Here is a 16,811-nt window from a genome sequence, read left to right on the forward strand (position 1 = left end):
CTTTATCATCATCGAATGCATGGTTGATTTCCCTCGACGTCACCCCTTTTGTCGTCAAAGGTCTACTTTAGGTGATGGTGAGTACGTGCTATCAGTCTAGTAGCACCGATTATCAGCTCTTCGAAATTAACAAATCGGCTTGAATAATTAACTTTTTCTAACGGACGATGTTTTGTCACTTGTCTTTCTTCTTGATTCGTTGCACTTTTCACTGACCAATTTTTCCTCTGATATGGTTATTTTTACAAATCACACTTTTCTCCACTTTTTCTACGATGTATGGCTAGATGGATATATTTAGAAAAAAAAACAATATTTGCGCAAAATCACAGGCTTCTAATACGTTTTAGACTATTGCACATATGTAATCGATTTATGTATGGGATCCAACCACAAAGCGGTCAGCCTTGATAGGATATGACCATGCGAGATCTATTTGCTTCCTTCCTGCGCGATAATGTTTGCAAAACGTGCAAAAAATGTGCGAAAAGTCTGCGCGCTCAAGCACACGATCCACTGGCATAGGATGTACACAATGTTGACCCACAAGTATGGCGAAGTGCTAATGACGGCTGTCTCGGACGGACTGAGTCTCGAACGAGCTCTTCTCGCCTGATGGTGATACCGTTCACCACGACGTCACACCACTACCGACTTAGCCAGCTGCGTCGTACGATTCCGCACCTGCGGTTGGATGAACCTAAAAGCAGAAAAACAGAAAAACAGTCATAATCGTCATATGAACCCCTGGATCAGTGGTTTTCAACTGATAATAAACTGGGACACGTTTATCACCAGAGAACAATGTATGTGTTCTGTGGGGTGAATTAGCCAGGGATTTTTCTTTCATATATGTTTATTAAAAAATATTTTCTACCATTTTTCAATCAAAATAAGGTAATTCCCCAATTGTTGAACGGTTAGTACTGCCATTTTTATTTTCGTTTGTTTTTCCGTGCATAATTCCACTTAAGTTGAAGAATATCCAGTGAACGTCTAGATCTACTCATTCCTTATACTTCCCATTGAATTTGTATTCCCTTAAATTCCTGAACTGAAGTCGTTTAAAACATGACTAGATGCAAACATGACTGAAGAGATTTGGCTAGAAGAGAACACGATAAAAGAAAAGAACGCCTTTGAAAGCCCCTGAAACACTTTTGGAAACCCATGGGACCCACTCAACCCTCTGCTATCCCTTGAAAACCCGTGGTCACTCCTGGATCCTTTCTGGAACGCCCTTAAATACTCCTGGGAATACATTAACACTCTGAATCTCTCTGGAACGCCCTTGAATCTCCCTTAAGCCCTTTGGAACACTCCCGGCAACATGTTCAACAATTGGCCAATTACCCTATATGGTTTCAAAGCTGTAATCATCGTATTATATTAGAATCTACTCAAATAAATTTATTTCGATTTGGAGGCTGAATAACGCACTGTGGCCAAAACACCAGACTGGCCAAAGCTTCTACCCTATTCACCCTATATATTGATTCTGAAAGACTCCAATAGTAGTCCCTCTTGTTATTATAGAAAATTTCTTGAATTTTCATCACTATTGTTTTGGCGTGTGCTAGAATTAAAAAAAAACAATTCTGCTAAAATTATAACATTACTAGTACAGGACTAGAACTTCATCAAAGAAAGATCATATAATTTATAGCTGAATCTCTTGATGAATTTTGAGTAAAAATCAAAGAATTTAACTTTTGTTCTTCATAACTCCAAAACTCCAATGTGTTACGTGATTTTATTCAAAAAAGAAAAAAATAATCTACAAAACAAAAAAATAGACATTGTTGAAGATTCCTAAGGAAAGCTTGAATGCTCTACCAATATGTGGCATTCTGCTTAATTAAAAATCCGTATTTTTATATTGTATTCAACTTTTCACACTTATTGAAAAGTAATATCTATTTGTATTGAATTTTCTTTATATTCATGATATTTTTGCTTAAGTTTAAATATTTAAAGTTCGACAAGTAGGGATACAATCTGGGAAAAAAGTTGTCAACCACTGCCCCAGATGTAATCCATGCGAGGCGATAGAGATGAATCACGGAGAAAACGCAGATTTTCCGCTGTGAGGGCACCGTTGTTGTATTGGTGTTATGTCCGATCGGATCGATGGTCGAGCGCAGACCTCCAGAGAGTATTAATCTGAGATTACTATAGCTGTACAGTGTTGGCAACATTTAGATACTTGAGATTTTATTATAAGGGCAATTTTTAATTACACTAGTTAGAATTTGTTTCGACTTACTTGATCATATTGAATGAAGATACCTGCCACATGCAAAAAGGTCATCGGAAGAGGAAGCTCTCAGTTAATAGCTTTGAAGTGCTCATAGAAGCTGAAATGCAGGCTTCGCCCCAGTTGGGGTGTTACGCCAAAAAGAAGAAGAAGCATTGCTCTGAAAATTTTACAATAACTCGCTAACATTTTACTACCTAATAAAACCCACACACAATAACACGCCTTTCCTTTAATCTGACGCAAAAACTGTCCCATCCAAAACCTCTTTTACTACCCAAGTAACCACAAGCATTACAACACTGCACTAATTTACACCGAATATCAACTTTTCAAAAGCATAATTCAATATTTCCACACCTGTCAAGCAATAGTACATTAGCTTGGCTTGGCATCATTAATGTAATAATGCATTACATTATTTTAATACACAATTATACATTAAGATTAAGGGATGATATACGGTAATTGAATCGCATTATCAGAATAAAAGCATTGTAGCAAAATTAAAGGCTGACCAACGTTATACTAACAATACATGATAAAACCTTGAAGTAGATCCTCAGATGGTAAATAAATCAAACTATGCTCTTGTAAAGAGAACAACTTTACACTTCTGTTAATCTTCCGTTTCAATTCAGTGTTTGTATTCCAAACCAGAATTTTAAAACCTGTAGCGCAACTTGTTAGAAGCCTCCATCTCCCGATTGTTGCATATAATACAAGCAAAGCCAATATACGATTTTTTTACGGAAAGTGCTTCTACTTGTTGATTTCAACTACACATGTATTAGAAACATTAGGATCATCTTTAACAACATCACATATTCCGTTCATTATTATATAGCATCAGACAATAATGATTCCCAGAAAAAAAACAGAATTCCATTTTAAAAAAAGTAAATTTTATTTCTTTCTTCTAAACTACTACACTCTGTCCATTTTCTATAAGACCAAATGATTTTTGATTGCCATTTCTCAAGAAGAAAACACATCACTTCAATTTATACCACGATATGTTTGTGTGAGTTAAACCTGTGCCATGCATAGGAATAATCGTGTGTGTGCGAATGCACCATGAAGTAACTGCTGTTTTTGTGATTTACAGTGTCCATTTTGTATAAGACCACTCTCAGATTCGCGTGTTTTCATTGTGCTGCATCAAAATGCCCAAGTGTAAAGTGCTCACTGAGAATGAGAAGGGAAGAATCGAGGCATTTCCCCAAGAAAAAGTTGGAATTAATATCCCTTTAGACATGACTCATATTTGGTCAAACAAGCCCAACAAAAGACCAACACAGCATGAACCGTTACGGTAGCAATGAATGTCGGGCTTCAATGGCAAATATTTGTCATAATAACAAACAGTCCAGTCCCATCAAGCAGTTATCTCGCTGATCCTGAAGGATACGAAAAAAAAAAACTCCGAAAACAAAGCTATCTGACCGCGAGAAACGGGCGATAGATAGGATTGCTTAGAACTCGACTAAATTCTTGATACAAATCAAGCAAACTTTGAATTTAAGGGTTTGCCTGGAGACAGTTTGACAAGTTTTGATAAAAAGCCCGCATATTAAAAGGGCAAAAAAGGTTAAAGCCCATAACCTTACAGCTTCTTATGTTGATAAACAGCTGAGTTTTGCAAAAACTCACATGAATCGGCAGTGGAATTTTGTAAGCTTTTGTTAACCTTCCGTAACTCGCGCGGTTGACTACCTGCGTAAGTACCACACTAATGCTGAGTACAAAAAGCGAGATTTTTTCAACGTGTTGTACAAAATGCAACAGTGCGATCGCTCGAGGGTTAAATGTTACTTTTCGAAACCTTCAATATTCCAATATAACCCTGCAACTTGTAAAATGTTCTAGATTGTTTTAAACATTTTAGACAATCTTCAGCGCTGAAAAGAAGTTCAACCTGGATGGTCCGGGCGGCTTTAATGGATACTGGCTGATATAAGGAAGGAAGAACTTTTTTTCCAACTCGGAACTTCTGGGGTGGCTCATGCATGGTGTGGACAGGCTTTTGTATAATCGGAAAGCTGAAGATAGCGTTCACGTCTTTCGAAAGTAATAGTAAGGATTACATCAGTATTCTTGAAGGACATCTTCTCCCTTTTTTGTGCAAATATCATCGGAAGTACCCTGCCCTTTAGTTCAGAGAGGGTTTGGGCAGCGTCCTGCCAACTTGGTCGAGGCAGGGTTCTTGGGAGAACAAGTAAAGGGTTGTTGAAAGATTATGTAATGTAATTTATTTTGAGTAAATAAAATCTATTTTTTCCCAAACATGTTACGTAATATTTGAACAGCTTCATCAACGCTGATATTCTAAAGTGCTAGAATGATGCATTGAGCTTGTAGGGATCCCTTGAAGATGGTATGTAAATCATTAACTCGCGATCGCGCGTTTTCGTACTTCAGGGAAAAAGTACATTACATAAATGAACGATTTTTAAAACACATCCGATATGTTGAAAAATTAATGATTTGCTATCCATGTCCGTGGAACCATTCTGAACAGCCATTGAGTGAATACATTGGATTGTTACATATTTTCATCTTGCGAATCGACCAGCAATATAAAAACTGAACCCAGTGTATCACCACAACCTCTCTACTGTACCGAATAACAACTACTAATCATATCCTTTCCTTCCCTTCTTTTCTTTTCCCTTCCTTTTACATGAGCAAAATAACAACTCCGAGTATTTCTATCACCACGGCCACATCTAATTAACGTCTCAACCAACACTGGAACGACCACACTGATGGGGCTACCACCTTGGATCTAGCTGGGCGTGGGGCAGCGTTTCTTACTCAGCCGCTGGATGCCAGAACAGACGCTGTTTGAGCCGCACCTCCTTGGTGAACAAACGCTCGAATCGTACCTCCTCAATCTAGCTGAAGTCAGAAGGACAACAGTGCCCAGGCTGCACTACCAGCTGAGCACACAACTCTTAGCTGACGGTCTTTGTCATCGCTTGACCCGTGGAAGCATGAGGTAGGAACTTGTGAGGACCAGAGCTATGTTGGACGCTCTCTTTATCGACTCACCGTTTTGCAACCCAAATGAAGAGGAATCGTGAGTAAAAATCATAAAAAAACACCTAAGGTAAGAACATAACAATTCTGTTTCCAACGTGTGATTAACCATCAAATAGATCCACTGGTCACGTGTAAGACGTATTTTTGACGCCAGAACGTCGTGACTTGACTAAACTCGACAGAAATGGTTCACTACTTGACCAGGTGGACATCGTGACAGGTTCTATACGTTGACGTTTTCAATGTAGTTGGCATTATAAGAATAACGTGAGAGTAGGAAATGTTTATATAGACATGACCGATGCTGAGAATCCTAGGGGCTCCCTTAGGTGTATTTATCATAAGTTTACTCCAAGCACTGTGACGCTGAGACAAGTTTGCTTACAGTTGAAGCTTTTATGTTAACATTCAAATTGACTGCTATTAGAAGATTATGAAGGAAATTATTATTTTAAAATTAGGTTTGTTTATTTTTATAGATTCTGTTAGGGATGAGTACACCATAGTTGATGGATGATCTTTATTAGTTTCAATTGCTAATACAATAACCAACTAACCGACCTTACCTTACGACCTGACTTAATCGATATTATGACAATAAAAGTAAAAGAGCAGGAGTTATGATGTGATCAAAATCAAAACTCAATCTTATTTTTTGTCAGGATCCAGAAACATGGAAAACTGTAGTAATTTGAATGTAGTATAAACTATGCTATGATACGGTGGACATAAGGATAATTCAGACTTCATAGGGATACAAGAGATGAACACAGAAAAGCAAAAGACGACTAGCGACGACATAGGATACATTAACTGTACATTAACATAAGGCGTTCGACTGATAAGTCCGCAACATCAAATGGAAGCTCAAAAAGAGAGTTATTTGAAGATAATTCCAGTGCTGTAGATGACCAACATCGGTTCATCATAACAATATTGGTATCTAACTTGAAATAACTTTCAGAATGCACAATGTAACTTGGGATATTTTTTGATTATTGTTTGGAGATGATGTCAGAAAAACTAGTTGCCCATACCGGCTACAAACGCTAGTTCTGATAATTGTCACTGAGTAGTCTTCAAAAGTATCAAAACATTTCATTTCTAGAGCTTCCACAAAATACGGGTGTGATGGGAACAGTAAGCGACACTGTATTTTTGATAACTACTACGACCCAATACTAAATACTGCACACTTTGCTCAAGTTGACGACATCGTCTAGTCCATCGTGAGTATTGGTCATAGTAGGGGGAAAGTAGGGAAAGGGTCCAGGCTTTGCTTTCAGCTGTCCTGCAGCTCCACCTGGTCACTCTATAAAAAAAAAAAAAAAAAAAAAATATCATCGGAAGTAGTCTACATTCCAACAGGCATTATCCGCTATCCATACCAGCAACGCGATGAAGCAATGGATCAGGGACCAAAAAATCGATTTACTCGACTGGCCGGCGTGTTCATCTGACTTAAATCCAGTCGAAAACCGTTGGGGGATTTTGGTTCGTAGGATTTATACTGAAGGAAAGCAGTATGTCACCGTTGATTAGCTGAAATCCGTTATAACAACAGAATGGGACAAAATTATGAAATCTGTTCTACTAAATTTAGTAAACAGTATGCCAAATCAAATTTTCCAAGTCATTTATCGAAATGGCAAAGCTACGGATTATTGAACTTACAATATGTTGATTTTTATAAGTTTTACTTAATGAAAATGTGTAATATTTAAGATGGTCTTATAAAAACTAGACACCTCGAAAATATAAAGTCTTATTACAAAAGTAAAAGAAGGAACTTTTAATCAAAATAAATTTAAGACAAAATATAACTTGTAATGCATTATACAATTATACGCACATCGCCCCGAAATTGTTATTATTATAGATGGCTTGAAACAATTTGGGGGTGGTCTTATAGAAGTTGGACAGAGTGTATGAAGGCACAGACAAACAGACGTCTCACTCTACTCACTTCTCATTGTTTCCCTTTTTAACGGATAATTCAAATATTCTTTAGTTCGCAAATCGGTCGCCCACGGCGCTCGCATCGTTTCGTCCCTTTGACGTTTGCTCACTACCGCCATCTACTCAATGAGTTTGCGAAGCACAGCATAATTAGCATTGGGCGATTATGTTTTGTGACGATGATTTTAACCGCATTTTGTTCCAAGTGATACGTCTGTTTGTCTGTGATGAAGGCATGAGTATAATCTGCTTTATGTTAGTAAAATATCGATAACTTTTGTCGTAGTAGAAACAGGCGAGGGCGCTGGCGCGCCTGAGCTCCATGGAGTGATTGTCAACAGTCATTGGTTCAATTCCTGAAGCAAACTAACTTGCAGGCAACAATAAAAAAAATAAACTGGAAAGACACCCATCACATGTGTATCAGAAGGCCGGCTCCAGAGGCACGTTATCCTCCATTTGGGACATTTGTGCCATCGCCAAAATAACAGCCTATTTCATCATCTACCTGAGGGAAAAGGAAGGAAAAAGGATTTGGATGGGGATAGGGAAATAGGAAAAATACCCTGGAAGAGGGTACTAATAACGCATAAAGCGAAAGAGAGCCTATAGCTCTTTACCACAGCGGGTTAAGAACAACAGAATATCCTGAAGATTCAGGTTTCTGAAGTCAGCTTCACTTAATAAGTGTTTACCGAATACTCGGAAACGCAGTTGCGCGAAAACTGGACAGTTACATATCAAATGATACGAAGTTCCATAATCGGATTCACAGCTATCACAGGCAAATGAATCAGCTTGCTGAATATTCGCCATGTGATAGCTGAGTCGGCAGTGACCAGTCAATGCTTTGACCAGCATGCTGCAATTCTGCTTAGACTAGTTAGATACTTCGCCACCCGTAGAGATGGCTCAGCACTATACAATTTGGTTTGACGACATGACTCCAAACTATTCCAGTATTGTTTGTGCTGAGTGGCAGCCCAGGTGTCAATCTGAAGCTTCACCCAACACTTGGATACCGGAATAGCTGGCTCAGGGCCAATGAAGTCATGTGATGCTCGAGTGCGAGCTAACTCATCAGCCAATTCATTTCCAGCGATGGAAGAATGGCCAGGTACCCATACAAGGTGAACAGCGTTTGCTGAATTCAGCTCCTCGATTTGAGTTCGACAAGCGATAACTATCTTCGACCTGGAGTTGGCCGAAGCAAGTGCTTTAATAGCAGCCTGGCTATCTGAACAGAAGTATATTACTTTGCCCATTACGTGCTGCTGAAGTGCTGATTGCACTCCACACATAAGAGCAAAGATTTCGGCCTGAAAAACGGTGCAGTGTCTACCAAGTGAATAAGACTGATACAGCCTTAGCTCACGAGAATAAACACCAGCACCTGCTCGACCTTCGAGAAGGGAGCCATCAGTGTAACATACGATGCCGTCTGAAATACTTCTTTCCAGATAACCAGATGTCCACTCTTCCCGGGAAGGGAATTTCGTGGAAAATGTCCTATATGGAAAATTACAAGCAATTGTAAGATCACTTGGAGCAAGGACAATTTTGTCCCAATTCACTAAAAGTGGAAACAACGAGGTGTGTGTTGATGTGCGGTTTACAGGAGTTTCCTCTAGTAGACCGAGTACCCGTAACCGGTAAGTGCAAGAAAGGGCTTCTTGTTTGAGATGAATGTGTAGTGGGGCAACGTCAAAGAGAACTTCGAGCGCTGCCGTAGGAGTTATAGAGAACGCTCCAGACATCGTCATTAAGCACATCCTTTGGAGATGGTTGGGAGATGGCCTAATTTTGATTGGACCGTTCTCACTTCACCCTTTTGCCATCACACAAGACATCCATAAGCCAATATTGGCCGAACCACAGTTGTGAAGATCCATTTGATATACTTGGGTTTTAGACCCCAAGTTGTGCCAAAAGTACACCGGCATTGCCCGAAGGCCATACAAGCTTTCTTGATTCTGAACTCAATGTGAGGTGTCCAGGAAAGCTTGGAATCAAGAATGACTCCAACGTACTTTACCTGTTCAGTCACATCGATTTCAGAATTAAAGAGACGCAAAGGTCGAACGCCATTGCGGTTTCGCCTTTCCGTGAAAAGAACAATAGATGTTTTACTCGGATTAACCGAAAGGCCATATTGGCGACACCAACCCTCAACTACCTGAAGGGCGTTTTGCATCAGGTCGAAAAGGGTGCTGATGCACATACCAACTAACAATGTTAGGTAGTCGTCGGCAAAACCATAAGTAGGAAAACCGCTATTAATGAGTTGCCTCAATAGCGTATCTGCTACGAGATTCCACAAAAGCGGTGATAAGACTCCCCCTTGGGGGCATCCACAAACACTCAATTTCCTAATCCCTGCTAGACGCAATGTCGAGAAGAGATATCGGTTTTTGAGCATTTGGTGAATCCAATTGGAAATCATTGAAGATATACCATGACTCCGTGCGGCTTCCAATATGGCATCGAAAGGCAGGTTGTCAAAGGCACCCTCGATATCTAAGAAAACACCCAAACAAGATTGCTTTTGAGCGAATGCTTTCTCGATATCGTAAACAACCTTGTGTAAAAGAGTCACAGTGGACTTACCAGATTGGTAGGCATGTTGGTTCACATGAAGAGGCACGTTGGCCAGATGAACATCAGGGATGTGATGATCCACAATGCGTTCTAAGCATTTCAGAAGAAAAGAGGTCAAACTGATAGGTCTGAAACTCTTTGCTTCTTCATACGACGCACGACCCACTTTCGGAATAAACTTTACAGTAATATCCCTCCAGGATTTGGGAATATACCCTGTAGCAAAGCTGCAAACAAGTAGTTTTTTTCAAAACATGTTTGAAATAATCAAATCCCGTCTGAAGCAAAATAGGATAAATCCCATCTGCCCCAGGAGATTTGAAAGGAGCAAAGCTATTAAGAGCCCACTCAATCGATTTTATAGTTACAATACTCCGAGCCGAAGCTAAAGAATCATAACTTGTTGTTGTAGTCATTGAATTTTCGCATACAGAAGTGGTAAATTAGAACAGCAATAATATACCGATTGTAGTATTTTTATAAGAGTGAACTCTTACGCTACAAGTATCTTAAAATAAATAAATAAATAAATAAATAACTACAAGAAAAGACATCAGGATCATCCGAAGATGTAATATCTACACATCCAGGGAAGTGTGTGCTGAATAAGCATTCCAGAACTTCCTCATCAGAGGAAGTCAGATCGCCATTTGGCAAACGAAGTTCGTTCACCCGGAAATCCTTAGATTTCGCAAGGATTTTGTTTAACCCTCTAATACCCAACCCCGCCTTTAGACGGGGTATAGTTTGAGCATTTTTGTAATTTTTGTTTCGTGGAAAACCAAAATTTTTATATTTTTGGCTGATATTTAGGACTGTTTTGTATATCTCAAAAAAGTTTTTGGTGTATTTTAAAGCGTATTTACATTTTTTAAAAATCATTGAAAAATTGATGTTTTAGTCACCTTCTAGAAGTCATTGTTTATTTTGTATTAAATCGCTACAAATAACATATTTTTAATTTTTCCCAAATCATTTTATCTTAGTTTTATACTCTAAGGGAATCGAATACACTCTAAAATTATTTTCCTTAAAATTACACGGAAAATAAAATTTTCTATGAAAAAAATTTAAAATAAAAATATTTTAACAATAATCATAAAATCTCAAAATGTTTTCATCTCAAAAAATCCGTACCCCAAATAGGCTTCCAGGAAAAATATAAAACTGTGGGGATGTTCAAAAATAAAAATTAGAAAAATCGAAAACTGAAATTCACGAAATCGAGAATTAAGAAGAATCATCTTCCAAAACATGTTTAAATCGATTTTAGATGACGAAAAATGATATTTAGATCAAAATCAAAAATTTGGGTATTAGAGGGTTAACCGACTGACTTCACTCAAGCTGGAAACATTTGTACAAAGGTTTTTCCAGCCGGATCGTTCAGCAGACCGGAGAGCTTTCCTGTAGGCCATGCGAGCCGACCCGAAAGCCTCCGAACCAGCCGAACGTCGTCTGTTCCAACTCTTTCTACATTGTTTCCTGAGTTTCGCCAGATCAGAGTTCCACCAAGGGGTTCCTCTTGTGATCTTCACAGACCGTAGAGGGCATGCTTCTTCAAAAGCTTCCATGATGAAGGTCGTTGTAGTATCAACGGCTTCATCTAAATCACTTGGAGTGTCAATGGATGGTGAATATCCATGAAATTTGGCTGCAACCAAATCAGTATAAAGATCCCAGTTTGTTGACCGAGGATTCCTGAAACGCAATGTTTGCGAAGTAACATTTAAATGTTCAAAAAAGATGTAGCGATGGTCAGATAAAGATTCTTCATCTGACACATGCCAATTGGTCAGCTCGTGACTAATTCTGCTAGAGCAAAGCGTTATATCTAACACTTCCTCTCTAGCAGATACCATGAAGGTTGGGCGGTTGCCTATGTTAAGTAATGCAAGATCTGTGCTACTTAAGTACTCCATCAAACTGGAGCCTCTCAAGATAATGTCTGAGCTGCCCCAGATGATATGGTGAGCATTAGCATCACTGCCAACAATTAGCGGAAGGCCTTTTGAAGTGCAGTATGCGATGACTTGTTTGAAAGCATCCGTAGGGGATGGTTCATCATGCGGTAAATACACAGAACAATAGACGTATTTCCTGTTGAGGTTTCCAACAGATACATCAATTGTGATAGCACATACATTTCTGGTGGTTGGTTCAGAGATGAGTGAAGCAACTATTGCGTTGTTGACAAGCACACAGGCTCGAGGCATGACACGCGAGTTTGCCATTTCATGTTTACTGAAAGTGGCAAACACCGGGTTCACAAGGTTTCCTAGATAGAAATTTCCCTCACGAAAGTAAGGTTCTTGTACCAAGGCCACTTGGGCTGTACCATTTTGCATAAGTCTACAAAGATTGATCGTTGCTGTTCTTTTATGCTGAAGATTGATCTGAGCTATCTTAACCGTAGCCACTACCCAAACTAGGTAAGATTAAACTCTTCGCAACAACAGCACAACAAAGAACAGCAACAATAAAACCAAATCGATATCGATTGGAAAACTCCAAAGGCGAGGATACACAGAATACACTGTGTAAATCGCATAATGCGAAACCATATAGGTGAAAATTTAAACTAATTAACAACATCTTCATAATCCCGCCCTTATTTAGCCTCAAGTGAGACTAAAGAAGGGCAGCTGATTGTCTCGGAGAAACACAAGGTCCGCTGCTCCATTGCTCCGGTTAGCGCAGTAAGGGCTACATACTGTGGAGGGCGCCCTGGTACTCCACAGGCTCCGTTTGCGGTTAGGTTTTTATTAGACCCCCGTAGCCATTCATTCCTAGGCACGGTAAGCATAAAGCCGCATCACACCATGAATTAGGGGTCACCTGTTGGTGGATTCTTACCACCGGAACAGGCGGTCCGTAGTGTTATTCTTAGCCAATTGAGACAATCGCTACCGACACTACACAGCTATCTAGGCTGATCGAGAAAAGAAGTTAATATTGATGCGTACCAGCATCAGCGGTAAAGAAAAGGGTCTAAAAATAGATTTTTGTTTTTGTTTTATGTCATGCTTTCACTACGAATGGGCTGCGAAATGGTGAGTCGAAAAGAAGAGCGTCCAACATAGCTCTGGTCCTCACAAGTTCCTACCTCATGCTTCCACGGGTCAAGCGACGGGTCAAAGACCGCCAGCTAAGAATTGTGTTCTTAGCTGGTAGTGCAGCCTGGACACTGTTGTCCTTCTGACTTCAGCTAGATTGAGGAGGTAGGTACGTCTCGAGCGTTTGAAGGAGGTGCGGCTCAAACAGCGTCTGTTCTGGCATCCAGCGGCTGAGTATGAAATGCTCCTCCACCGGAAGCTATACCTAAGGTGGCAGCCCCACCACGGTGGATAGGGGACCTTAGGCCAACAACCTACTGTTTCCGAAACCCAAACAACCGTTACTGAAACCAAAAATGAAAGATTACGAACTGATTCAACGGCAACGACTTTTAGCGCAAAACAACAAACAAGTATTAGAACATGGAATGTATTACCCCTAACCCAGCAGGGTAAACTGGCACAACTAGCCAATGATGCATGCCGTATGAAGCTTGAGATCCTAGGACTGAGCAAAGTCCGTTGGCCGAACTTTGGAGAACACAGACTGACGTCGGGTCAAATTTTGCTATACTCTGGCCTACGAGGTGAACGCGCTCCTCGCCACCGTGGAGTTGGTTTGTTGCTCAGCATTCAGCCCACGCTGCGCTCATGAAGTAGGAACCTACTAATTGTAGGATCAGAGTATCAATATATTTGATCAGCAGTGTAAGCGACAGCGCAAGAGACAGGTAACACCAATGCATATGTATGTTACGTTCATGAAGCAGAGAAATAAAGCTTGTACTCACTTTTGTACGAACCTACGACGAAGACGGTTGCGTTTATATTTCGCGGTACAGTTTCCGACATTCCACTAATGAGAGGATAAATCTCGCGTTTAGTATCATACGGGCGTATCTACAATGATCGATTTCTCTTCATCGATTTTCTCTTCGGATTATTCCGGGAAATACGACCATTATTCGGATGATGTCTCGGTGGGTTTCGGTGAAGGACAACTAGGATTCGCATCTGAAACAATAAAAATAATCGAAAATCATTTGCCGGCCAAGTTATTTACTAAAGAGAAAATCGATGAAGAGAAATCGATCATTGTAGATACGCCCGTATGATACTAAGCGTGAGAAATGTAGCCAGATTCAGAACACGGGTTCGAAATCTCATCATGATCCAATGTTACGCGCAAACCGATGCTGCCGAATTGCAAGACAAAAAGAACTTTTACAGTCAACTGAATGCTGTCGTAGACAAGATTCCGAAAGGTGATATCAAGATCCTCATGGGCGACTTCAACGCGAACGAAGGTTGGTTCCGATGACTCGGACTATGATCACGTCATGGGACGCCATGGTCTCGGAGAAATGAGCGAAAACGGAGAGATGTTTGCAGAGTTTTGTGGCAACAATGACATGGTGATTGGGGGATTGCTCTTTCCTCATCAACCAGTGCACAAAATGACGTAGGTTTCCCGTGATGACGTCACAGAAAATCAAATCGACCACATCTGCATCGGTCGAAAATGGAGACGGAGTCTTCTTGATGTGCGGATCAAACGTGGCGCCGACATTGCGTCCCTCCTAATCGGCGAGATCCGACTGCGCATTGCTAGAAACCATCGACAGGAGGAGGGCGTCGGTTCAACACACGGCGACAGGAAGACGCTGCGGTGAAAAGATCCTTCGTCGAGGAGCTAGAGAACCGTGCTGCGGATATTACAGCAAGTGGAAGCGTAGAAGATCAATGGAGCGCCATGAAGAACGCCTTCATCGCCACCGGCGAGAATAATTTGGGTGAGCTACTCATCCGAAGAAAGCAGTGGATCACAGATGATACCTGGAGGAACATAGAGGAACGAAGGAACGCCAAAGCCGCGATAGAGGGAGCGAAAACACGAAGAGCCAAAGCCGTAGCCCGTCAGCGCTATTCGGCTTTCGGGAAGGAAGTGAAACGCTCATGTAGACGGGACAAAAGAGCGTGGGCGAACTCCCTAGCCGACGAAGGCGAGAAAGCCGCAAACACCGGCGACATCCGTCCCCTCTACGATGTCTCACGTTGCCTTAGTGGGAACCAGATCAATGCTACGATGCCCGTGAGAGACACGTCTGGACAGTTACTGACCGACACGGCTGACCAGTTGAAACGCTGGTTCGAGCACTTTGGAAACTTTTTTCAAGTGTCGATCACGCCATCAACACTTCAGCATGATCCGCCAAGGGTTCGACGCATTACCCGTGTCAACACCGAAGCTCCATCAGTGCAGGAGATAGAAACAGCCATCCGTAGCATGAAATCGAACAGAGCCCCAGAGGTCGATCGCATATCAGCTGAGATGCTCAAAGCTGACCCCGTAGTATCCGCACAACTACTGAATTCTGCAACATTTGGGAAACTGTGACATTTCCGGTCGGCTGGATGCAAGGCGTCTTAGTAAAGGTACCCAAAAAGGGTGACCTGACTGTATGCGATAATTGGCGGGGCATCATGTTACTGTGTATCGTTCTCAAAGTCCTCAGCAAAGTGATCCTAAACCGGATACAGGAGCAAATTGGCGTAACTCTTCGACGGCAGCAAGGAGGATTCCGTGCTGGACGGGCCTGTGTTGACTATATTGTCACGCTCCGTATTATTCTGGAGAAAATCAATGAATTCTAAGAGTGGTGTCTCTCTACCTGGTGTTCGTTGATTTCGAAAAATCTTTCGACCGTCCCAATCACGGAAACATGTGGGAAGCCCTCAGGCAGAAGAGTCTCCCTGAGAAAATCAGCGGCCTCATTGAAGCACAGTACATTAACTCTATTACATAGGTACACGGATCAAGAAGGCCAGGGCTGTTTTTGCGAGTTTAAGAAATATATGGAAAAACAACCAGATCAGTCGACGCACCAAAATCCGAATTTTTAACTCGAACGTGAAATCTGTGCTGCTACACGCCAGTGAAACCTGGTATTCATTAGCGCAGAACACGCAACGGCTGCAGGTCTTCATCAATAAATGCCTGCGGTATATAATTCGTGCATGGTGGCCTCACAATTGGATCTCCAACGTGTAGCTCTATCGTAGATGTCACCAAAAGCCGATAGCGACAAAAATTCGGGAGCGAAAGTGGAGGTGGGTCGGTCACTCTCTACGCAGGGGCGGAAGCGAAATCTGCAAGCAAGCGTTAGACTGGAACCCAGCAGGACATCGCAGAAGAGACATACCCAGAGGCTCATGGCGGCGGAGCCTCAAACAAGTCGACAGAAATTTGACCTGGTCGGAAATCTTTCAATTCGGCCTTCTGCACCACCGTGGGTGCCCAGGACTGAAAACGATATACAGCGTTATGGTTACTTGGGTGGGCTAACTAGGACCTTAGACGTCGTCAAATTTCAAAATGTTTTTTAAGTGTACAAAAAAATTGTTTCAAAAAGATAAGTTAAACTTGAAAGCAGTTTTTACAGACTCTTGTAGGATCATGAGCAGAGCATGAATATTGGATATAGATAACAGCACAATATGTACATCCACTATAGTATACGCCCAAAACTCTCCGTTACCAACAATGTAAAGGAAGTTCTACCAGAAGCTCAACGCATCCCACAACGGCTACGTGCCGAAATATGCAGGGATAAATTCAAGGGCCTCTTTACGGATCAACGAAATGTGATCGAAAGATGGAAGCAGCATTTCGACGAACACCTGAATGGTGCAGAGAACGCAGGTACTGAGAGTCAAGACAGCGGAAGAAATTACTACGTCAGTACAACGGATTGTGGGCTTCGTGGCCGAGCGGTTAGCGGCGTCAGTCGTTTAGGTGTCTCGTAAGCCTCGGAGTGTGGGTTCGATTCCCACTCCAGTCGGGGAAAACTTTTCGTCAAACGGAAAATTCTCCACTGGGCCACTGGGTGTTATAT

General features: G+C 41.3%; 2 protein-coding genes across 4 annotated transcripts in view; both read right to left on the reverse strand.

Moving 5' to 3' along the window:
- Positions 1-573, reverse strand: part of LOC109428225 (choline/ethanolamine kinase) — a 62,974-nt gene extending 62,401 nt beyond the window's left edge. The window contains exon 1 of one of the 2 annotated variants that reach the window (XM_062851549.1): positions 1-573. In XM_062851549.1, coding sequence (XP_062707533.1) covers positions 1-21 — 21 coding nt within the window. In that variant the 5' untranslated portion in view covers positions 22-573. The other variant, XM_029858513.2, reaches the window with a different exon arrangement.
- The window catches only part of LOC115255758 (zinc finger protein 287-like), a 27,864-nt gene continuing 11,217 nt past the window's right edge, over positions 165-16,811 (reverse strand). For both annotated transcript variants that reach the window (XM_062851546.1, XM_062851547.1), the window contains exon 5: positions 165-700. The gene's annotated coding sequence lies outside the window, so the exon portion shown is untranslated. The remainder of the gene's footprint in view (positions 701-16,811) is intronic.

The sequence above is a fragment of the Aedes albopictus genome, chromosome 2 (assembly GCF_035046485.1).
Source record: "Aedes albopictus strain Foshan chromosome 2, AalbF5, whole genome shotgun sequence".
NCBI classification, from domain to species: Eukaryota; Metazoa; Arthropoda; class Insecta; order Diptera; family Culicidae; genus Aedes; species Aedes albopictus.